The sequence below is a fragment of the Miniopterus natalensis genome, chromosome 2 (genome assembly GCF_054644295.1).
Source record: "Miniopterus natalensis isolate mMinNat1 chromosome 2, mMinNat1.hap1, whole genome shotgun sequence".
NCBI classification, from domain to species: domain Eukaryota; kingdom Metazoa; phylum Chordata; class Mammalia; order Chiroptera; family Miniopteridae; genus Miniopterus; species Miniopterus natalensis.
The window spans coordinates 102,508,041-102,532,185 of record NC_142082.1 but is presented as its reverse complement, the minus strand read 5'-3'; the positions used below and the strand labels follow the sequence as shown (position 1 = coordinate 102,532,185).

The 24,145-nt window shown below is 43.7% G+C and overlaps 1 protein-coding gene across 1 annotated transcript in view; it reads left to right on the top strand.

Annotated features, from left to right (window-relative positions):
* ATP8A2 (ATPase phospholipid transporting 8A2) overlaps positions 1-24,145 on the top strand; it is a 510,308-nt gene that overhangs the window by 450,703 nt on the left and 35,460 nt on the right. The window contains exon 34 of the mRNA XM_087814449.1: positions 19,171-19,259. Coding sequence (XP_087670575.1) covers positions 19,171-19,259 — 89 coding nt within the window. The remainder of the gene's footprint in view (positions 1-19,170; positions 19,260-24,145) is intronic.

Genomic DNA, 24,145 nt, shown 5'->3' with positions numbered 1-24,145 from the left:
TGTTACTAAATCATGAAGCTCACCATATTAACTTATGGCGAGTTAGGCTAGCTGCCTACCTGAAGGACATGTTGTCTCATTTGGTATTTTATGTTAAATTTTGTTGCCTTATTTTGTTTCATTTCACTCATTATTCTTTGGATACAGCTGGAACAAAGCAATACTGCAAATAAAATAAACTGTCCCCAGTGATAATCCAACTGGAATGTTTGGTCCACTTCTCCAGCTGGGCCTTTGATTAGGTAGAAGTGGACAAGTGGCTCACTATTATAGTATAATTCACTAATGCGCAGATTCATTTGTACTTTGGATCATATTATTCTCCCAAATGAATCAAGCGTTATATTAAAAACAGCACACTATATTTTCATTTTTTATGATAGGTATTAGGCTTGAGTCCAAAATAAGGTAATATGGGAAATTTGATTGAGGTTGAAGCTACGGAGTTCCTGAAACTTTGCATGTCACCCCAAAAGGAATGACAAACCACCTTTAGACAGACCATCCTCAAAAACACATTGGAAAAGTACATGTTAGCATCAACTCTAGGAATCTGAGGTATGTAATGCACCCAAGTACCCAGGGCTCTGTAACCTGAACTGCTGCTATCAACCTCAACCCCTCAAAATACTCAACACATTTATTTTGGACCCGTTTTAAACAGGTGTTTCCTCTACATCGCAAATGGTTTAAACTAGAGCCTCGCCTATGTCCGGTGTGTTCAGCTGGAATCACAGGGCCAGCTGACGCTCTGCGAGCATGTTTGCTCATCTGTGCTGATGCTGACAGCCAATACTCGCCGATTCCCACGTTGGTCAGCACTGGACACAGAACAGATGTTGGGGATTATAAGGAAGGATTCGGGGAGGCTGTGGGCCCGAGTGTCTGCGGAAGTAATTTATTGTGGAGACACAGCAAGGCCCCTCTGAACCTTCAGTGAGAAGTTCGATGGAACAAGCCTCAGTGGGCCTGCGAATTAGGACTGCAAACAAATGTTTTCCTGGTGTCCTTTAATTGAAAGAAAAATAGTAAGTCATCATCTTCAAGTCAAGCTGAATGGAGAAGAGAAGAAATCCTGATCCCACAAATTTTCATTTAAGTTCTAATCTATCAATTAATTAGTGGGATCACGACACTGAAGTGTCAGAGTAGAGCATCTAATTGGGTCCGTGGTGAATCATCGGAAGACAGTTTGCAGATGAGTGAAAGGTTGGCTGCCCCGTCCCCCCTTGGGAAAATCGCTTGAAGGCTAGGCTCGGTTTATCTCAATATAACACAGAGCTGTTTCTTCCTTGCCATTTCTGGCTGTCCCGGAATTTCTTTGTCTAGCTGCTCCACCAATGGAATAGTCTAACCCTTGACTCAGCTCACTATCCAAGACACTATGATTTGCAGACCCAAAGCCTAGGACGCTGTAGGTTATGAAAGTTTTCGTGTCTGCTCAGTAGACCGCCTGTGATCCTCAACTCTGTAGCACTGCTCTGTGGAAAGCTAACCAGAGATAACTCCCTTCTTTCTTAAGTGTTTTCAGGTAGCTCTCTACAGATTTAATGAACTTCAGTTTGATACTTTTCATAGCAATCCAAATGTATTCATCGGTACATTTCACTAAGTGTTATTGGTTTAGAAATCAGATTATTTCAAGAGCTACAAAGAAAGGAGTCATATAATGAGAATTGTCTCGACCAATAAGAATCATCTAAGAAAAATTTAGAAATAAAGCAGAGTATTTAAAAAGGGATTCTAAGATGAATCAAATTTGAAAAACATGTTTTTTAGCTTTTTCTCCTCTATTGTTTCCATTGCCAGCATATTTATAGCCTGTTAAAGATTTCAGTAGAAAGAAGTACAGACAAAGATGTAAGTTCAGCTGTTACTGCCTTAGAGTTAGTTTGAATTTTTTGTTTTTATTTCTTTATAGTAGTATATATGTCATTTTTTTCTGGGGGAAACATAAATGTCCCTGCTAGGGAGAAAGCAAGTAGTTAATGTGGAGAACAAAGGAACTGACAATAGCTTACTAATAAATGTTTTTAAAGAAAAAATAGATAAAGGAGACATAAAATTGTTTATCATCGGCATTAAATAACACAGTGAGTGAACAAATAAAAATATGAGAAAAAACAAAGTAGATCCTTGCAATAAATATTCTATGATTCAAAATCTCAAATGCTCACTCATTCAACTAGCTAAGAGTTCTTTAAAAAAAAAAAATTCAAAGTAACCTCATTGGTGTGTGTTTTTATGGGGGAAAAAGGATAATTATTGTATTTTGGTTCTCTTCTGAAAACATCTTCATTTCTCCAAAACCAATAAAAATATAGGAAGACAGTTCTATAAAAGTAAAGTAGATCTCAGAGCTTTCAACACAAACAAAGACATAAGAAAAGAAGGTCTGGATGATTTTATGAAGAGTATATGATATCAAATATTATTTAAATATTGACCCAATTTCAACTTGGGAGAACGTCGCAAATGTAGGAGGCTTTCTGTAGAAGGACCAGTCAAAAGTATTCACGTTTGGTTATATCTAAGAATTTTTAAAGTAGGGAAACTGTATTGAAAAGATAAATTGAAATATATGGGAAAGGGAAATGTAGCTGAAGTGTTTCTATTAGGGTATGATGAAAAAATTGGACCTGTTTTATGTAAATTTTCAACTGACTTGGTAAAGAAAGTCAAATGTACATTAATTAAATTTACAGAGCCAAAAAAGGTGAGGACCCAGGAGGTTAGATGTAAAAAATACAGATGGACTGAGAGAGATGAGAGGAAATGGGCAGACTTTTACAACATGATATTCAGCTTGGAAATATTCAAGCTAATACGATGGGGAAAACTAGCCAGAAGACAGATAGCTGGTTTTTTAAAAAAGTTAATAAAATGTTGAGTCTGAAAAACTATACAGACCAAAGCCAGGAAATTACAGAGTTATGTATCCCGCAGTAACTGTAAATTAACCCCATTGCACATATGTAGTATTTCACATTACTGTAGATGGTGTTAACTTTCACACCTAAACATGCATATGTGTGTGTGTGTGTTTCGTCTGAGTTACGGTTGTAATGGGAACAAAGGTGCAAACAGGACACGTAATGGATTGCCTGCTCTTTTCACAAGTCACCCAGGAGCTTTCGAGCCCAAGCTGCTCATACACCTCAGAAGAGAGCAGAGGGGGAAACGAGCTGTGATTCAAAGTCCAGTTGTTCGGCGAAAGGGCTAGGAAGATGGCGACATTTCTTAACAATTGTAAAGAAGTCATGAGTGTCCTGGGTATGTGGAAGGAAGTCTATAGTACATTCCCAAGACAACACATTGGGTTGAAATATGTCCCCACACTAGTTTCTCCTTTCCTTGCTTGCCTCATATCTCTGACATGCTCCTTTTACCCCTGTTTTTTGCCCAGTTACCATCCATTTTTCCTCCCTTCTCTGTATACCTCATATTAGGCTCATTACAAAAGTTAAAATACAGTGTTTTCCTTTGAAAACATTCAATATACTGATCTGGTGGGTTGTTTGCTTTAAAAAAACACGATAAAAACATTTTCAATCAATTTATACAATATGTATTCCAATATAGCTGTCACTTCAGACATAGGACCAGGATGCAGGAGTCCACATACTTCTCCCTACAGCATCCTCCAGGCCATTTCTCTTCTAGTTCATGTGTCTGCTTATAGCATCTTCTACCTTTGTCAGATACACACTCTTCACTCCTGACTTTTGCGACATCATTGGGGATTTTTCTAGCTATGTGGACAATCCCTCTGTTTATCAGGTTTTCCTAGTCCTTGGATTCCCTCAGCACCTTTGAGGTCCTCCACAGCCACCTCCCCATTCCTTGGCAAGGCTACCCCTCCATTACCTGGCCACTGAAATCTCTTGTCTTCTCCACACTATCTTAGCATCTGATTCCACTGGGCTCGTAGCAACCCTGTTCTCCTACCACCTCTAGGCCCTTGTTCCCACTGAAATTGTGTTTCACCTCCATTGTCATTCTCAGTGTCGCAGCCCTGTGGTTGGTGACTGGTAGATGCCCTGGGAATGTGCTCTGACCAGTTCTCCCAGCCTTCATCTTCCCTTTTCAGCTGGACTCCAAAAGCAATTAAGTGGTTCATTCATTCTCCTCAGTCCCCTTGCCCTTCTTGGTTCTGATTTTTCTGCCTTGTCACTCCCACCATCTGCTTGCTTAGCTCTGTGCTCTTTCTTAGGCTACCAGCATTTTTAGGAAAAGTCAAATGATTTGTAGCCTCATCACATTCTTTGTTTGTGCGAGGAGCTGGGCTCTCATTGGCGTGGTAAGATCTACTTATTGGACATCCTGTTCTCCAAGCAGCATTTTTCAAAAGTTATCCCCTCCTCTGTGGCCCCATATTACTTTGTCCTGAACACATGACCTCACCTGCTTACTCACAGGGATTGAGGTCACTTCCATGGTTTCTTCCACATCCTTCTGGCCACCCAGAAATCCCTTCAAATCGCCATCTACTCATGCTGCGTCCCTCCCATCTCTGAGTTCACAACTGACCCTTGAACTTCCAAAGCCATGTCTTCTGACTCGGGTCCTGATGTCATGTCCTCTCACTCATGCTGAGACCACTCGTCACCAGTTCCCCTCTTAATTTTTCACATTTCAAGGCTCTCTCTCCTTCCCCGCTGCCATCACATCACCCTGGCCAAACTCCCTCTGGCCTCCCCCCTCCCCCGCTTACTCATGCCCTGGGCTGCACTCCTTTCGCCCTCCCCCATGCCCTCCCTGAAATGCCCTCACCGTCAAAGTACAGCTCCATCCTGGGTCTGCTTCCTCCCTAAGACATAATTGAGTCCTGACTCCTTTTCTGATCCCAAGCCTTTTCCTCTCGTGCATTACCTGTCTGTGGTCACAGGTTCGCCCATCACTGTGGGACAAGTGACCCCTACATCTGTAGGCTAGCCCACCTCTCTGGTGAGAGAGCGTGGGCTCTGGGGTCTGATGGCTGGGTTCCAGCCCTCGTTCTGCCACATGCCAGCCATGTGGCCTGGCCATGGTACTTGACCTTTCTCGCCTGAACTGTTCATCTGTGGGGCAGGAATAGCACCAGTGCCTACCTCCCGGGTTGAAATGAGCTAATTCGTGAAGAGGGTTGAGAGCACTGCTTGGCATACAACCAGCACAGAGTAAACGTGGCTCTTTCCTTGTTGCCACAGCTGTCCTCATGAGTCCCCGCGTTCATCTTTATTGCGACCTCCACACCCACATTTCCTCAGCCTCTTTCCAAGCCAGAACTTCCTGAAAGTTAGGACCATTCAGCCTCAGGACCTTTGGTCCCACCTTCCCCTTCGCTGCCATTCCTGTCTTTACTTGGGCCCCGTGCTTCCCCTTCTCTGCGCCCCTCTGACCAACCAAAGCTCTCCTTTGTCCCCATGGCTGTGTCAGAGGGCTCCTGTCTTGGCCCTCCAGAATCTGTCCTCCCTTTGAGAGCTCCCAAGCTGGTGCCGTGATCGACATTCCCTGGTCCAGATGCCTTCCGTAGCTTTTCATCGTCTCCGGAGTGAAATCTAAACCCCTCAGCCCAACATTCTCTCTTTCCTTTTCAGGCTTACTTCCCTCCGTGTGCCCTGAAGCCAGGCACATTTTTCTTTAGCAGGATATGCTCCCTATTTGGTCTTCATTCCTGCTGTTCTGGCCGGAGGGCTTCTTGTCACCTGCAACCGGATGGAATCTCAATGACCCCACACAGGGTCTCTTAGAGAACCAGTGTTACTCCACTTGGCCTTAGAACTCTCCGTCCACTCCTCCTATGGTGACCAAAGCTGCTGGAGAACAAGGACTTCCCCTCTTGTCTCCCATGTGGTCCTGGCAGCGTCACGCGCTGAACTGAACCTTAGTGAATTCATACCTGTGGGCCCATCCTTTAAACCCAGCACTTGGTAGGGAGTCTCACCCAGCTGCACTATATACGGTGGCCTCAGAATAAAGTTTTCAACATTGTGACAAATTTCTCACGTAGACACAAAGGACATGGGTTAAATAACAGCCTATACAAATATTAATATACTACTTTTTGAAAAGAAGTAAAATGCTAACCATATTGTGTAGTCCCCCTAGTTGCCCTCCCAGTCTCATTCCCCATGAAATAGAAATACTCTCATTACTTTAATGTTTACTATTTCCATGCATGTATTATGTATGTATAAACCTCTCAAAAATATAAACAATACATAGAATTGATTTTTGCAGAGTTTTGAAACTTTATATAGATTGTATCATATACACCTTTCCCCTCAGTACTGGGTTGTTTTGGGATTTCCCACACACACATACTGTTTTTGACATTTATCCATAGTGATATGATTGTAGTACATTCATTTTAATGCTCTTTTCAGTTATATAAATATGCCAAATTTTATTTATTTTCCTATTGATAAACATTTACATTTTTTGGAAATTACTAAAAATGCTACAGCACACATTCCTGTATGTACATATCTGTGGACATGTCTGCATTTCCCTGGAGTATAGAACTGCGAATGGGATACCCACTGAAAATCTCTCGATCTGTGGCTTTTCTTTAAACTTTGCTTGTGGTGTCTTTTAGTGCAGAAGTTTTCCATTTTAATGCAGTCAAACTCATCTTTTTTCCTTCATGGTTTCTGCCATTGTGTATATTTTCTAAAAGCTAATCAAGGTCATAAAGATATTCTCCTACGTTTTCTTCTAAAAGTTGTAAAGTTTTGCCTTTCTCCTTGAGGTCTGTGATCTGCCTGGAAGGGGTGTGTGCTTGTAGGTGAAACCAGGTGTAACTGGGTGTTTGCACCTAGATGAGCAGTGCACGCACCGAGCCCTCCCTTCCCTGTGGACATGCAGGCTGCTGCACTGCAGCATCAAGTAGGGACACATGGGACTCTTCCTGTCCAGGCCCACAGTCTCTGGTGGTGTGTCTGAGGGACAGGGTCTGAGAGAGAGGGGCCTGGCGATGCTCTGCTGGCCATGTTGAGAGAAACATAAGCATTTACCTCCAGGTTTTAAACCTACAGAGCATCTGAGATCTGTGGTCTGTGATCCCTGCGCAGGAGACTTTGTCTCTCTAGAGAACTGCTGTCTGTCAACCGGAGGTCTCCTCTGCTCGCTTACTTCCCTTTTATAAAAATGATTATTTTCTAACCTGTCAGTGCCCTCTCGGATGCTTTGAAGAATTACATGGGTTTTTGTGAGGCTTAGAAATAATATATAGGGTGTCCCAAAAACTGTATATGCACTTTGAATAATCATTAATTCCAGTGGGTTAAATCTGAAAAGAAAGAAACATCAACTGAGCTATCAGAAAAAAGTGTGTATACATTTTGGGGGGACACCCTGGATGTGGGAGTGCCCAGAAAGGGAGGTTCTATAGAAGAGAGGAGAAGCTGAAACCAAGTCCCACCTACCTCTCGCTTGTGCCCGAGGCCAGTGGTGGTGTTAATGAAAACAGGCAATGCTAGAGAAGAGGTGGGAAGACGTGAGGGTAGTTTTAGATGAATAATAGACAGGTACGTTATTTCGGGTACCTTCCTTGGTAGTTTGGAGCTATGGCAGGGGCTGCCGATGTACCCCAGTGTGCACCCAGCAGCGCATACAGAGAGGTGAGCAAGCGGTTTAACAGTAGGCACTCCCTGCTGTCAGTGCGCAGATGCTGTGGGCGAGAGGAGGAGGTGCGGCTTCGTCTTTGCGCCTCTTGTGAGTAACTGAGAGGTTGACACATGATGAGGGCTCAGAACTGCTGGAGGGAGGAAGGCAGATTGGTTGTGACTGTGAAGTTTTTCGTTTCGTGAAAGAAAGAAATCAACTTGAAAAGTAGAAAACACGATTTTAATTTCTTAATTTGCTACTTGGACTGGATAGTTTGCAGTATTCATGAGGTCATCATAAACCATTATGTCAAGTCTTTTCTCCCCAAGAACCTTTTTCTATTAAAAAAGAAATCTGAACTTTGGTGTGGAGGAGCAGTAAAAAGTAACAGCAAGAGTGAGAGAGAGAAATATGCTGAAGGAATCCCGGGGGGCCATGAGCTGCTGCTAAATTTCAGTTGCAGTTGTCAGAGTTAAAGAAAACAGTGGAGAAAATGTCTCATCGAGGGGTCCCCGGATTGTTCTGCTCCGGGAAGGCCAGCTGAGGGATGGACGGCGGCCAGCTGGCCGGGCTCAGACACCGGGTACCGGGCGCCAGCCACTGAGCTCATTTGCTCCATCTGAGTCATTTTACAGTCAGAGCTGTTTCAAGATCAGCACAAGGCACCGTGCAGATGTTTGAGGGTGGGGGAACAAGGTAGAGTTCGAGGAAGGAAGAAGTATATGCTTATTTTTGAAGGCTTAGCCCAGGGCTGCTTGGGGTTTGGGTGAAATGGAGTGTGTTATGCACACTGCTCGCTGTGAGGGCCGCGACAGCTCTGGGAGGCCGGTGCTGCTGGCCCCTCGGTTTCATGGACGAGGAGACTGAGGCACAGAGGCGTTAACTAACCTGGTTAAGTGTCATAGTGTAAGGCTCAGAGGCACGATTCCATCCCATCCTATTCCATCCTTCACGACCATACTCCACTGCTGAGAAAATCCAACCCTCCGTCGCCCCAGCTGCCCCGGCCGCCAGAGCAATGAGTAGCTAGCCCACGGCTGCCCCGCTGGGTTCTAGAACTCTGCTCCCTCTCTAAATGTTCACTGTGACTCAGTGAGGCAGAGAAGCACAGCGGCCATGTCCTCAAGGGGACGTCTCTCTCCTCCTGAGAGCCTGTCTCCTAGACCTTCATTCTGGGATATAGATTGGGAAGCCCCCTAGTTATATCCAACAGGGTGGAAAGCAGAAAAATCTTGACCCAGAGCAAGAGCCAAGCAAAGCCTGGATCTGAGCAAAATCGTGTTGTAGCTAAAGCTTGGTGACTCAAAGCCTTTCCATGTCCACCCCTGGCTCCTGCTTACAACTTCTTTGAATGCCCTATGCCTACTGACAGGCCATCTAATGTATAAATTATTTTTGAACCCAGATATGTATTCATGACTGTTAATTCCACTTTCCTCCAACTGGCCCATGAAACACTCCAAACAGTGGAGGAGGGAGAAGACATACATCCCCCTGGAGGCCTGAGGATATAACCTGTGGTATCGCCTCTCAAAAATGATATGTATTTGAAGACTCTGGTTTAGGGGGGGGCGGAAATTATTGTAAAAATATTCTTGGTTTTAATATGAAAGGATCTACTTTTCAAATCTTTGGGTGAGATTGAAGATCTAAGAGGTATCTTGTTTATCATGTGGTTTTATGTAAATACTAGCATACTGGTGCTCTTAATTTAGAATACACAAATATCCAGGTCATATTAGCACTTTTAAAGGTATTCTAAATGCCACAAAGAGTGATTGACAGGGACTCTCCAGTGAGAATAAATATCTCATATTTCAGATCTGTGCAGGTGTGTATACCTTCTATTAATTATGAATTTCCATTGTCTGTGTCTTCATTAATGTCAAGTGGAAAAGCTGGGGAGATGGTCATTCCCAGGGACACTCCTCTCAGGTCACGTGGACTGCTGCTTGCCTTATGTATCTGCAAGGCCAGCTCCAGGGGTGGGAGAAGTCTTTATCATCAGAAACAGCAATTTTTATCTTTGGTTTGTGGTTTCTGACAACTAGAAGTCTACAGAAAAGCCCGAAGCCCCACAAGATCTCCAGGATCTTCCAGCTCTGAACTCCTTTTCATTCTTTTCTAAGGATAAGCAGATGCCATGGTCTGGTTATTCTACAGCAGCTCAGTTCTGTATGATTGGGGAGACCCCACTCACTCCTCAGTTCAATGGAAGCAGCTAAGCTCTGAATCACAATTTGGGTTGAGAGCTTCCCCTTTTCCTGGACTGTGACTCAGGCAGGCACCCACGTTAGCCCTTTGGCATGCAGCTCCATGGAGAAGATTAGCACCTACTCTTTTTTCTTTCCCACTCAGGCACAAAGTTATTGGTGAACATCACAGCTGAGTCTGGGCTCTAAGTGCCTTTCTATGGAGGTTAGAGATAAGCGGCAATGTTTGGCCTGGTGTGATGATAGGAAGTCCACCCTAATCAATTAAAAATAGAAGACAGCATATCAGCAGTAAGCACCAGTGAGCGGAGCTTAGACTGGAGCATAAAGAATAGCTCTTACCTTTCCACCTGCATTACTATTAACACTTGCTGCCTCACACCAATAAGCAACTTGTTTGCAGTATAATTTGGGAATTCTTCAGCTGGCAGCTCAACCTGACACCTATCCGAGAACAGTGGCGGGTAGGCCTTCTCCTGACAGTTGGAGCAGAACGTAATCTTCTGGGCTCAACTCCCCCTCAAAACCCACTCGGGAGCCACTCTACGTCATTATCCATCCGCAACTTCGAGGATGTCTAAGTAAGATTTTTCGTTATGTCAATAGTATGAAAAAATCAATTATAGGTACCGGGTATGACACCATGTACCAGGCACTTTTTAAATAGTGCTTTATATTTATTAATTCATTGAAGCCTCATGGTAACTCCATGAGGTAAATATTGTATTTCCCCATTTTACAGAGGAAGAAAGTGAGGCACGGTGAATAAGTTAGAGCAAGTGGCAAAGTTGGGATTGGAGCCTGGGCAAGCTGCCCATGCTTGTTATGGACTGAATGCTTGCGCCCCCTCCCCAGTTCATATGTTGAAGCCCTAATCCTCACTGTGATGATATTTGGGGGTGGGGCTGTTGGGTGGTAATTAGGTTTAGATGAGGCCATAAGGGTGGGGCCCTCATGATGGGACAAGAAGAGATGCCAGAGAGAGTTCTCTCTCTCTCTCTCTCTCTCTCTCTCTCTCTCTCTCTCTCTGTCCCTCCCTCCCCATGTGTACACATGTGCATGCACACACACACACACAAGTCATGTGAGCACACAGTGAGAAGGGGCCCATCCACAAGCCAGGAGGAGAGCCCTCATGAGGAACCAACCACACTGGCACCCCAGTCTCAGAACTGTGAGGACAAATGTCTGTTGTTTAAGTCCCACAGTCGCTGGTATTCTGTTATGACAGCCTGAGCTGACTGAGACAGGGCTCTTTTTAAAGACTGTGTAATCCAGCCCCCCACAGAAGTCCTCACAGCCCCTCAGCCTTTCAGGAAACACTTGCCAGTCACTCTCTCTTTGGTCCTTCCAGAGGCCCTTCCCCAGTGGTGCCTCCACCAAGCTCTCGATTTGAGGCCCCAGTTTCATCCATGTCTGTGGGAGGAGGAGTGACCAGAGCATATCTTTACTCTACCTTAGCAAGTGTGGGTGACCCACAGACAATGCCACCAGACTGTATCCAGGTACCACAGCAACCACTGAGTGAATGACATAAAAGCAGCACCTGTCTATCCAGGCAGGGCCCTGGGCCCTGTGGGGGCAAGAGGGCAGCTTGGAGGGTGCCTGGAGCCAGCCTCTGCGTCTCTGGACCCTCTAGATGCGGGGGCCAGTGAGTCATAATCATAGCGAGTGGCACTCATCTCTTCTGGGGGCTCATCACTCAGATGGCGAATCAGCAAGATGGGCCATTTTTGTTCATATCTGTCCTAAATACTGTGCTTTAATATTGAACCTAACTTTCTAAATTATTAGGAAGATGGAGAACTGTCAGCACAGTGCACTTTTAGCTTTCTGTGCAACCACACGAGGACTGCAATCTAGAAATAGTGGTTATTAGAATTGCTCATAAACTCACCATATACGCACTATGCCCCAGACACACAGACCCACAGACCCACAGCATAATTTCTGGAAGCCAACAGGCTCACCTCCTGTGAGAGGAGAGTCAGTTCTGGTACCATTGTGTCCCTGCAGCCCTCCCCATCACCTCTGCAGGACAACTACCCCCATGACATAGAAGACAGAGACTGCACATGTGTCCCTGTGGATGTTACTTTGTTTTTTTACCTTCAACCAAGGATATTTTTCCATTAATTTTTAGAGAGAGTGGAAGAAAGAGAGAGAGAAACATCGATGTGAGAGAGATACATTGATTGGTTGCCTCTGACAGGGGCCAGGGATTAAACCTTGACCAGGAATCAAACCCACAGCCCTTCCGTGCTCAGGCTGATGCTCTAACCACTGAGCTACACCAGCCAGGGTGATGTTGCTTTTTATGTTCCGGAAAGTAGAAGAGTGTACAGATTACACAGCACTGGTTTTAAACTTGGAAATGAGAGTCCCGTGTTCCCTGCTTTAATTTCTCATACCAGGTTAGTAAGGATTGCCTATCTTCTCACCCCAAAAAATTCCTGTAGGAAGTTAGTGCAAAGCAGCTTGCAAATAAAAATTATTAAAAAAAAAAACAAACAAACAAAAAAAACACACACAAAAACAAAACAGCTTACAGGGTCATTCTGGGTGATTCAGTATAACCGTTTGGTTAGGCCAGCCATTTGGTCTCTAAAATAGGACACTACAGAGAAAATAGGAAATCAAAATGACTATTACACGAGAAAGAAAATAAGTTAATAATTCAAGGGATTGAAGCCTCATCTTTCTCCCTATGAGTAGGCAAATTGCACTGACAACACTCTAACTCTTCACAGCCTGTTTGGGAAAATTAGAAATACCTCTCATCATGGGCTGGGACTGATTAAGAGTTTGAATGTTACCACCAATGTTTAAAAAGTCACCCCATTCTGTGTGCTCTGAAACAGGAATTATCTCCCTTAGAATGGGGGTAGGGAGGGGCTTCTTCATTAGCTTCAGGGTTTTCTTCCAGTAGCTTTTAACTTTGAGCTGCCCTGCCAGCCAGTGAAGGGTCCCTCTTATATGGATTCTACCTTAAGGAGCTCATGGGATGATGACAGTGTTTGTCAGAGTAGCCCCACATGCAAATTTATCACCACAGTGAGCCACTAGAATGGCTAAAATAAAAAACACTGACAATACCAAATGTTGGTGAGGTCGTGGAGCAGCTGGGATGCTCATACACTCACTTCACTCATACAACCCCTTTGGAGAACTCTAGCAATTTCTTATAAAATATTTTCCATACACAGAGTAACCCCGCTCCCAGGTGTTTACCCAAATAAAGGGGAAACATATGTACACAAAAAGGGTTGTGTAGGCATGTGCACAACAGCCTTATTCTAATAATAGGCCAAAAGCGGAAATAACGGAAACATTTATCTACAGGATAAACAAATTGTGAGATAGTCAGGCAATACAATAATATTCAAAAAATAAAGAGCAAGTTACAAATACATGAAACCACATGGATGACTCTCAGAGACATTGTGTTGGGTGAAAGAAGACAGTTTTATGATATTCTAGAATAGGCAAAACAGCCATCGCGACAGAGAGTAGGGCAGTGATTGCCTGTTGGGTGTGGAGATTGATTGGAAGGGGCACCAAGGACTCTTTGGGATGTTGGAAATAAATGTCATATTTTGTTTTGAGTGGTAGTTACACAGATAAAGATAATTGTCAGACTCTTCTAAGTACTTAAGATTTGTGCATTTTAGTGTATAGTAAATCCTCAATGTGACTTTACACAAAATGACATGTAACAAAACCAAATTTACCATCTGCTAACTGAGTAAACAAGAGTGAACTTCCTACAGTGTCTCATCATCACTATAAGGAAATGAAGTTGAACGAAACTGTTATTCAAGGACCTGTTGTACTTAAATTATAACCTCCAAGAGCATTGCTTTAACCTCTTGGTGGGTAAATATGCTTGTTAAAAACGTAGGGTTGCTTTTGAGAAACCCTTATCACATGACCATGTTAATGATCCATCACTAACATTTGAGGGGTTCAAAATAGTGGCATCCACTGATAAAGATACCTTATGCTTTGCTAACAAAAACATTGTCAAAAAGAATGTACTTTTGTATCTTTCGCTTTTAATAACACTGCATTTGTAGGAATTTGTAGATGGTTGCTTAATTTTTCCTGTCTTCAAGTGTAGCTAGTAGGGAGGCTGAGGAGGCAGACTTTTGTATTGGAGGCTGCAGGCTCAAACCTGCTTCTGTGCAGGTGGACCGAGCATGCCACCGGGTTGGCGGATAAGTACCGGGACTGAGTGTGCTGCTAGTTTTTTGAGTTATCAGAGGTATGTCCGGTGCTTTGGGAATCACTTGACTATTTTTCTAAAAATGCATTTGCATCCACACAGGGCTTCTGACCTCAGCAGTTCAGAGGATGTTGCAGAGTATTGGACTGAAATGTCTTCCCCCTTTTTAGTAAATTGAAACTTAAAATTGGCACCAGGCTCTAGGCGCTTTGTACGGGGACGAATGATTGCAGGAAATGAAGACCTGGATTTCAGCCTGGAATCCGCTTCCTCCTCCTGTGGCAAGTGACTGTGGTCTCCCTGAGTATTCCATGTGTGGCCCTGCTATTTTCTGTTCTGCTGAGGAGAAAGGAATTAAAAGTACGTGTATTCTTAGGAAGCTATCGTTGTCTGAGTTTTTATTTTGTAATTGTTGCTCGGTGGGAATAGAGGGATTGGGAAAATTTTTCCTTCCTGTGTTTCTTTTTGTTTTTGTAACTTTACAAGTTCTTCAGATTTTCTCCTACTTAGATTTTGCACTTAGTGCCTGGTGTTTCTGGTGTTAAACTGAAGTCAGACTTGTGCCTTGAGTGCTGTGCCAGCTCTAAACATAGAGATCTCTCTCCTGCCCTGGAGAAGCAGGTGGGAAGGGAGCGCCTCTTTCCTTAGGCTTGGGGAGGGGGGAGGCTTGGGTTTGAACTTCAGTCCACATCTTCATGACCCTACTCTCTGGCTTCAGGTCCTTGGGGGAAGTTGCAGAGCTAATTTTTCTTCTGTAAAATGAGGGCTGTGAAGGATTAAATGAAATACGCTATGGGAAGTCTGGCACATAGTGATGTACAAAGAAGGGTAGCTTCCTTCTCACACCTGAGCTATTGCCTTCTCTGTCTCTGTCACATCTTTTCAAACTCCCCCCACCAGGGGACACATAGTGACCTTCCCTAGCTTGGGTCACTCCTGACTCCTTTTAAACCCTTTTCCCTGCCGTCACCATGTTCGCGGGTGGCTGGTCCTGGGCACTGGATGTGTGTGCGGTGAGTAGCACACTGAAGCTGACCAGAGCTTTAGTCCCCAGTCAGTGGTCCTCTGGTGTCCCGGGTTAATAGTTCTGTCTGACTCGAGGCGGGGCTGTGCAGGATGACAATTAGACAAGCCTCCAGTCCCACCTCAGCTCTCACCAGTTTGTGTCCTAACTTCTCAAATAATGACACCCACCGGAGCCTCACTTTCCTCTAGCTGACCACAGTGGGTTCCTATGCATTTGGCACCTAAGTGGTTAATAGTCTTCCCAATGGAGTTGTTAGCACATCAAAAGGATGTTTTTAAAACCTCACTCAATAGTGTACGGGAGGGGGGGAGTAATTAAGAGCCATTTGTCACCTAGCTCGGCTCAATAAACATTTTTTTGTTATGCTGAAACAAGAAAAATCTAACTAAATTTAAATGACTAAGGCTGTGGCTTTAGCAAAGACTTCAGGAATTTGGATCTTGGTCAATCTGTGAAAATCGGGATGGTAGAAACCTTTCTTGGAGACACACCATTAAAATTAGTTATATACATGATACCCTCACAGCTCCAGGTTTTAAAAACCAACAACAAAGCAGCAATACTCTCAAATCTCCAAATTACCTTTGTTAATTTAAGAGAGGCTTCGTATTTCAGACAGGGTAGTTCAAAGCTCGTTTTCCTCATTTCCCTGAGCAATGAAAAGTACTAAGTTTCCTATGTATTTAAAATATTACCTTGTGGTTGTAAAATGTTGTTTCTAAATGGTCGTATTCTTTGATAAATATGACTTGAACAAGTCTGCCTTCTGTGGGCCAAGTGCCCCCTCAGCATTTGCAGCGAGAGCAAAACCCAAGGGATCCGCTCGGCTCGCTCCTGGGGACCCTGTCAGCAGGGAGGCCAGAGGACTGGAGGTGGAAGGCTGGCCTGCAGAAAGGAGCCTGCCAATCCAACTCCCTCCTGAAGTTTTCTTAGAGGAGGAGGGCGGGTTAACTTTTTCTTTCATGTAAGTAATATATGTTTTCTATAGGAAAAAAACAGGAAGTAGAGCTAGCCAAAGATCTCTGAAAATAAAAAACAGCAATTCTCTTACCCAGACAGTCCTGATATCCCGTTCCATGCATTTCTCCTCAACTTATAAACAGGCACATATGCAAAGGGGTTGGTAGTCTCTATTGTCTATCAAGGCCTGAGCCACTCCAGTGTTTTTGAAGTCCTAAAATGTGCTTTTTAAAGGTGAGGAAATACCAAAACAGGACTACAAAAACTATGGTGGATATTGATGTATATTGACATATATCTATCAACGTGAAGAGGCTGTGACTTGTGGGTGAACTGTATCAGAAGTTAACATCTCAAGTGTAATTCTGAAGCTTGGGCCAATCATCTTCCTTCCCACACACCCATTTCCAAAGTAGTGCTCCTATAAGAGGGTGTTTCAGAACCCAGATTAGCAATGTAATGTGGCATCCCTGTCAACACATATAATTCTGTATCACTGTAACCGCTGCAGAGCAGTCCACTGGATGGACCACAGTATATTAATTCCTTATCTTTGACATTTATTTCTTCCTTTCCTTGATAGCCCAGTACGATGTGAATATTCTTGTACTTGCTTCTTTACACATTTCCTTACTTATTTCCTTGGGGTGAATACTGAGAGCTCTGATTGATGGGGCAAATGTACTGTGTTTGTAAGGTTTCTAACTGTTCTTTCTGAAAGGCGGCCCTCTTGTTTATAGAAAGGAGAGAGAGTCCTCCAGTGCCAGGGCTGGAAAGCAGCTTTACCCGAACCTCACTGCTCCTGTTTCGTTGTCATAGCTTCCGAGTACCACAGACAGAGCTGTGTGACCCAGCTCAGAGGCCACATCTTCTCTGTGCAGCATGAAGGCTGCTCTGGGGCTCCCTTGATTCTCAGCCCCACCAATTCACTGGGAGGGTCCCCGACATTAATCTTGCCGCAGCTCCTCTACTCTCCGTCATCTGTAAGCCTCACTCCACTTTGCAATGAGTTGTGGCAAAACATCTATTCCAGTAGCATCAAGTGGAGAGAACTCCAGACAAGAAAAACCGATGAACACGAAGGGCCTGTCACTTTTTAACGGGGCCCCTTTTCCAAGTAGCTCATCCTTCCAGGCCAGCTTGTCAGTGGCCGGCCTGCTCCGTGCTCCTGGCCTTGCTCACTCGAAAATCAAAATCTAAGAACTCTCTAACTCCCCAGCTCCCATTTGCTCTAAGTTCTGTTTAGCTCCTCACCTCGCTACACTAGATTTGGCCCTGCAGCTCTTTCTCTTCAAACCCTCTCTATCTGTCTCCCCCCAAACAATCTGACTCGGCCTGCCCGCAGCAGTGTCATCAAAGGCCGTGCTCCTAGCTGCTCTCGCACCGGCCATCCTTCCACTCGGACTCACTGTCCCTCTAGCCCTCCCACCCGGCCCAATCCTGCATCTTCCTAAGCACATCCCACACACAGTCTTCTTCAAGAAGCCTTCCCAGCCCCCTAGCCTTCCTCTGAAGCCCCACAGAATATGGTTGTGACTCATATAGTCCACGGTGCCATGTAAATGATACCAATACAATTGTGTGTGTGTGAGAGTGAGTGTGTGTGAGTGTGTGTGTGTGAGAGAGAGTGAGTGTGTGTGAGTGTGTGTGAGAGAATGTGAGTGTGTGTGTGATTGTGAGTGTGAATGTGAGTGTGTGTGTGTGAGAGTGTGTGTGTGTGTGTGTGTGAGTGTGTGTGTGTGTGTGCGCGCGCGCCACCTGACTTTAAGTTCCTTGAAGGCAAAGCCTGTAATCTGTTCAGCCGCCCCTCCGGGGTGTGGAGAATCTCGGCGCTTTACTCCAAGATCCTGGTTCCGTGACCGTGAGCAGTGAAGGAACGTGAGCTGAGGTAAGTGAGCCGATGAAAGGAGCCGAGTGGGTACAAGTTTGTCCCACAGGAGTCTGGTGGCCCCCATTTCTCACAGGAGGGATTTAGGGCAGTGTTCTGATTGGAAAGGGGCTTAAGCACTTCATAAAGGAGTGAGGCAACACTGGTCAAAATATAGTAAAACCTCAGTATAACGGACTAATTCGGGCGAAGGGGCTTTCATTAAAGCTGAAAGTCTGTTATATAATAAAGTTTTCCAAATGCATATATTAAAAAATTGACAGCCCGGCCGGGCGTGGCTTAGCGGTTGAGGTCGACCTAGGATGCAGGCGATCGGGGTTCGATTAGGGCACATGCCCGGGTTGCGGGCTCGATCCCCAGTCGGGGGCGTGCAGGAGGCAGCCGATCAATGACTCTCTCATCATTGATGTTTCTCTCTCTCTGTCCCTCTCCCTTCCTCTCTCTGAAATCAATAAAGATATATTCTTAAAAAATTGACATATTCGTTTACCTGCTTTTACTTATGTAGACACGTTTGTGTAATTAAAATTAAGTATGTGTGGAAAAGTTTAATTTCACAGAGAAGTTTTCTCCATGCATTACTGTAATTTTAAGTTTATGCTGAATAGGCCTAGTAAACGCGGCAGTCACCAGTCAGCGCCCGGGACGAATGCACGCGGCTGGGCGCGGCCGAGCGATGGGCCGGGGGGGGGCAGTTCACGCTGCTGACAGCAGTCAGGACCTGCGACAGAACCAGTTCCTGCGTGCCACGCGGTGTCATCAGTGCTAGTCACTCCCCAGACACTGTTATGAGCAGTGACTCTTGATTTAAATATGTAAACTATAGTTGTAGATACATAATATTTATGTCAGTAAAATTACTACAGTGTTTTTTCCAACATATGGCCTATTTGCTAAAATTTGTTAAAAATAACAGTGAATTAATAACAAAAAATAACCTGTTAATTTCATTATAAGCAAATCTTGGTTAAAAGCATTTCAAAATTAACAGGATGTTAATTTTCACATATGACATATGGACCGGAAATTTTATCCATTAAATCCGAAGTCTGTTAAATCAAGGGTTTACTGTAAAAGAATGAAAACAAGAGCTGATGATCATGGAAAAGAGACCCCTTGACATCCTTCCTAGGTGCATGCTTAACTTTCACTGAATTTAATACTGTCTGTTGTTTTTGTGCTATGGAATGTTTTACCTTGTTTAAATACATCTCCATGTTTTTGAAAGAAAAAGTATTAATACCCCCATCACTTCTGCTTCTTGCAGGCAGCTATGGTCCTGAGCTCCGCACACTTCTGGTTGGGATTATTTCTGGTTCCTACTGCGTGTTTGATTGAAGATGTGGCATGGAGAGCGTAAGTGACAAATGAAGTAATAACCCTGTCTTGCTCATCTATCCCTGCAATTGTCTTCCACAAGTGTTGTCATAGGATATAAAATGCTATGGGACTTCTGGAGAAACAGGTATCCTGCCACGTGCCAGTGAAGGATGTGAAGGATGTTGTGTTTGTTTTTTTTCCTTTTAACCTGTGCTTCACCTTGATAGGAAAATATAGACAAAAGGGAGTCCTGAGGCACATGGTGTCTTGGCTTTAAGGAAAATTGTGTCCATGTAACTCATTTCAAATTGCAAAATACTTAGATTGAAGTATTTTTCATTTTTCCAAATAACTCACCATAGGAATCCTTCAAATATAATTCATCATCAGTTTACAGTTCTATGAGATAATTAATCACAAAGATGAAATTATAATATAGGTTAGATAGGAAATAATTCATGTTAATTTTTGTTTGTATGTTTTAAAACATATCATTTCTGAAATATCTTACATACAATGTGAAAGAAGCAACAAGGTAATGTAAATTTTAATTTCACCCACAAACAAAAGATGGGACACTGCAAATGAGATAATATTGCTTTTTGAGTTGGGTAGGCCTGGTTCCTCCCTCCTACAAATAGTTGCCAACTTCCCTGAAAATTGAGACTCTTGCGTTGGCTTTACTTTGGGCAAAGCATAATTATTTGGGGGCCCTGAGGTAGAGAATTGAGACTTTAATCCGAACCTTCCAGGAAAAGACATCAGATTTCATTTCTCTCTCCCTTCCTCCCACACTCAATGAGAATGTTCTTGCCTGACAGTTACGGATGTCCTTTGAAAGAGTCTCATTTTGGCATTATCTTGACAACCGATGGCACCTAGTGCAGAGAGAGAGGGGAGGAGAGACAATTTTATAGCATTTATTTTGGGTGGTTTTTTCCTTCTGTTCACTAAGTTTTACAACTGTTAGTAAAAATTTAATAATTCTAATTTCTTAAGTGCTCTGATTTATCACTGTTTCCATTTTATCTGCTAAAACTCTTTTATAAATAGTAGAATCAGCATCTTTGGAAATGAATTATAGTCAGAAAAGATGTTTTCTCTCTCTAATAAGTGCACTAAAGGAAAATGTTAGTTCTTTCATAGCACATAGCTCCGTTGTGGCACAATGTATTATCTTAGTGAATTTCATCCATTCTGCAAGATAACCAAGGTAGTTTTAAGTCTTGGCTACATCAGATGACTTTTTAATGTATAGTAATTTACAATAGTGATTTGACTGTAAATTCATCTCAGGCTATTTTATTCAACTACCTTAAATGAATGTCATGGGGGAAAAATTTTATTGAGACTATGTTTGCCAAGTGAGACTTCAGCAGAAGTATCTTTCTACCATTTCAAAAAGAACGTTTTCAGATTACAATGTCTCTGCCTCCTTGTCTGTTTTTTGGATCTTTTCCAATACATTCCAAGTCAAAGTTTCTCATCACCAGGAAGCAAATTATCTATTCCTTCAAGCAGGAATATTATCTATTCCTGACTCCTGGCACTGTAAAATTAGCAGCATTTACATTTTTAAAAGGATAAATCAAATGAGCCTGCCTCCAGCTCCACCATACGGAAAGAGTAAAAGTCACTTTCTTTCCAGTAAGCTTGGCAGCAAGCTACGAACCCTGGAAAGAAGGCCCTGATTGGAGGGGAGGGGGCATGAGCAGAGGGTGACCACCAGCGTTGTCCTACCTGCTGCCCCGACCCACAGGCTCAGAACACAGCCCTTCCCGGGAGCAGCAGCCCTGTGCTTCGGGCTGAGCCTGAAAGGCCGTCCTGAATTCCAGAAGCACTTCCTCAAATGCATTGGCTCCCTCTTGGAGTAGCTGCCCAAAGTATATGCTGTTTGTAGTATATATTTAATGTCTAACCAAGAGTCACCCCTCTCCTCATAAACAATCATTTTGCAAATTTATTTGAGCAATTTTCCTCTGACCACAGGCCCAGGTTTTATCTGATCTTATACTCCCAGGCTGAGATATTTGTTGCTGAGTCAAGTAAATTCAGAGGCTTCTTCCAGGAAGAGGAAGGTAGTATGAGCCGCTCACCGCTGATGAGGCCACAGCCCTGAACTCTCAGTTGTCTTTCTGAACCTCAGCTTTATAAATGTGTCTGTTTTTCCTTCCTGCACACTGAACTGAAATATTAATCCTGAATGTCCAGATCCACCCATCATTCGGTTCAAATGGTCAAACATTTATTGAAACATGATGTGCTATGACACACCTTGGACTTTAAGAAGAGTTTTAAATTAACTGAATCGGGCCTGGGCCAGTGTGGCTCAGTGGTTAGAGCATCAGCCCGAGCACCAAAGGGTCTCAGGTTTGGTTCCCAGTCAAGGGCACCTACCTGGGTTGCAGGTTAGATCCCCAGCCCCAGTCGGGTACATGCAGAAGGCAACCAGTCGATGTGTCTCTCTCACATCAATGGTTTTCTCTCTTTCTCTCTCTCCTTCCTTCCCTCCCTTCCACTCTTTCTAAAAAATCAAAGGAAAAAAATATCCTCTGGTAAGGATTGAAAAAAAATTAACTGAATCAGAATTAAGGCACAACTGCAGAGCTTGTGCTGTGGTGGCTACAGATGGCAGCGTGGGGTCAATCTCACCTTGGGGCAATCGTAAGGATTTTTTTGTTTTGTTTTGAATTTTGGTGGTTAATTATTTTGAAAGAGCTTTTAAATTGCAGCACAAGGCAAGCCTGCCTTTTCCCATATATTTCTATGAGCGCTTAAGAAAGTAAGCTGTTCTGCTTTCTGCATTTCCTCCCTTCTTTGCCCCAATCTCTCTCTCCCACTTTGGGACCTGGAGTGTTAAAAGTAAGAAAAAAACAGCATGAGGTAATTCGGTCATTTTTTTTCCAGGAAGGCTGTCAACTTTCTGGAAGAAGATCCATTGTTAGACTATCTTAAGTCAGATTTGGATGCCATAAAATACCTACTCTGTTATCCTGTTCACCAGAGTTTTCATGAGGGACCAAACTAGTACATCTTTTATTAAAATAATTGATTGATTATATGTGATACCTGGCTAATGAGTATTTTTATTAGAAGCATGAAGTTTAAATTGCCCAGAACTATTTTAATATCCTTTAGCTTACACTCTTCCAAAATGTTTACCTAGGCCAGCACTTAGGTACACTGCCATGTGCTTACTCTCCTCGAGAGAGATTTGTCAGGATTGCTTTATAAAATAATACAAAGCTCAAGGCCACTGAGCACGGGAACCAGTCCCTTTTATCTGACTTGTATCTCCTGCAGCCTACCAGTCAGCACACAATGCGTCCAGCAATTCCAGAATGACCTCATTTCCTTACTATAATCCCAGATAGGCAGTTAGTGGAAATAAAAGGTAATAAGAAATTTCTCTATACAAATGGGCCTTGATTTTTTTTACAAAAACTTTCTAACTACACTAATTTCTTTTGAAGCACATTGTGTGCATTTTCATCCACATTTAGAAATTAACATTTCCTTTTAACTTACCCTTCCATGCGAAAGAAAGAGTCCAGGAAAGAACTTCCAGAAACAAAGAAAAGTTCAATATTCTAAGCCCATCTATTTCTTTCACAATTCCCAGATAACCTGGGATTCCCTTAGCACTGTCTGAAGGCTCACAGCGAACCTCACACCCTCTGACACTGGCTAAGCACCCCCAGCCTGCCCCTTTTGTGATCCTCTGGTCTCTTGATGTGGGGGTTAGAGGAAGCAAGCCCTGGACCCCTGGGCTGTTCAAAGAAGACGGGGCTCCCTCTGTCCAAGCTCCTTATGAGACCTCAATTACACACCAGGGGCTCGTACTTCAAGACTGGCTTCCTAAACCTTTATGTGTTAGGTTTCAGTCAATTCACATGCAGACTTTGACAGGGGAGATTTTAGAATAGTCTCCATAATTAAGGCCTTATTAGGTAAATGTTCTTGAGGAAACAATTTTAAATTGCTGGTGTCACTGGGGAGGATTCTGCTACATGTGGAGAGAGTAGCAGAATCCTCCCCACTGTCGCCCATTCAAGTTCTCAAATGTTGCTTAGGTTCCCAGGCTAGCTCCCAGGCGCCAGCATCGGACATGCCGAGAGCTGCTGAGTGCCTGTTGGACATGGATGCAGTTGAATCCACCGAGAACCTGCATAGTGCCTGGTAGCTTCAAGATATTTAGATCATTTCCCTCTGAGGTGATTCTGTGAGTGGGTGAAAACTGGCAGCTTCAATGCGGTGGGCAGATTCCTTTTATTGCCATCCAGTGCCCTGCACCTAGTGGCCCAGCCTTCCTATTCCAAGCCTGTTTTTTAGAGTTGCCTTCTCTCCCAGCCCAGAAGATAACACTGGGAGCTGGTCTAGAGGTTGATGAAGCCTGCTTGCTCTGTGTGGGGCACCAGGGAGGGAGGAAGGGGCATGATGGTGGAGTAAGGACAGTCCTGAAACGGTGAGAGAGTGTGAGCATCTTTGAGTGTTCTCCTGGGCCCTGCATGTCTGGGGTGAATCCAAGTGTGGTGGGGGTTGCCAGCCAGTTGGCTTGTGGTCATTATAGCCCCCTAAGCCCATGAGATAAAAGAGAACATTTGAGGCACAGCATGTTCAATAATATTGAACAGTATAAATTTTAACCTTCTTTTTGACTGCCTTCTTCCCAGCAAAATGTTAAACATTTTCTCATTTATTGTTTAAGTTAAAATTCCACAGTCTCTCTTTGAACTGCAGCATTTTATCGCTACTGAGTCTCAGGACACTGCTTGATGTAATTAAGGTGTTACGTGTTAAACGCTGTGTGCTTAGTTCTCTTGTTTACTTTGGGGAAAGGAATGACAGCCCGTATACAGTGTCTTTGTGCTAATAGTCCATTACAGATTAACTCGGAGTGTTGGGGGATGCCTGGGCATTAT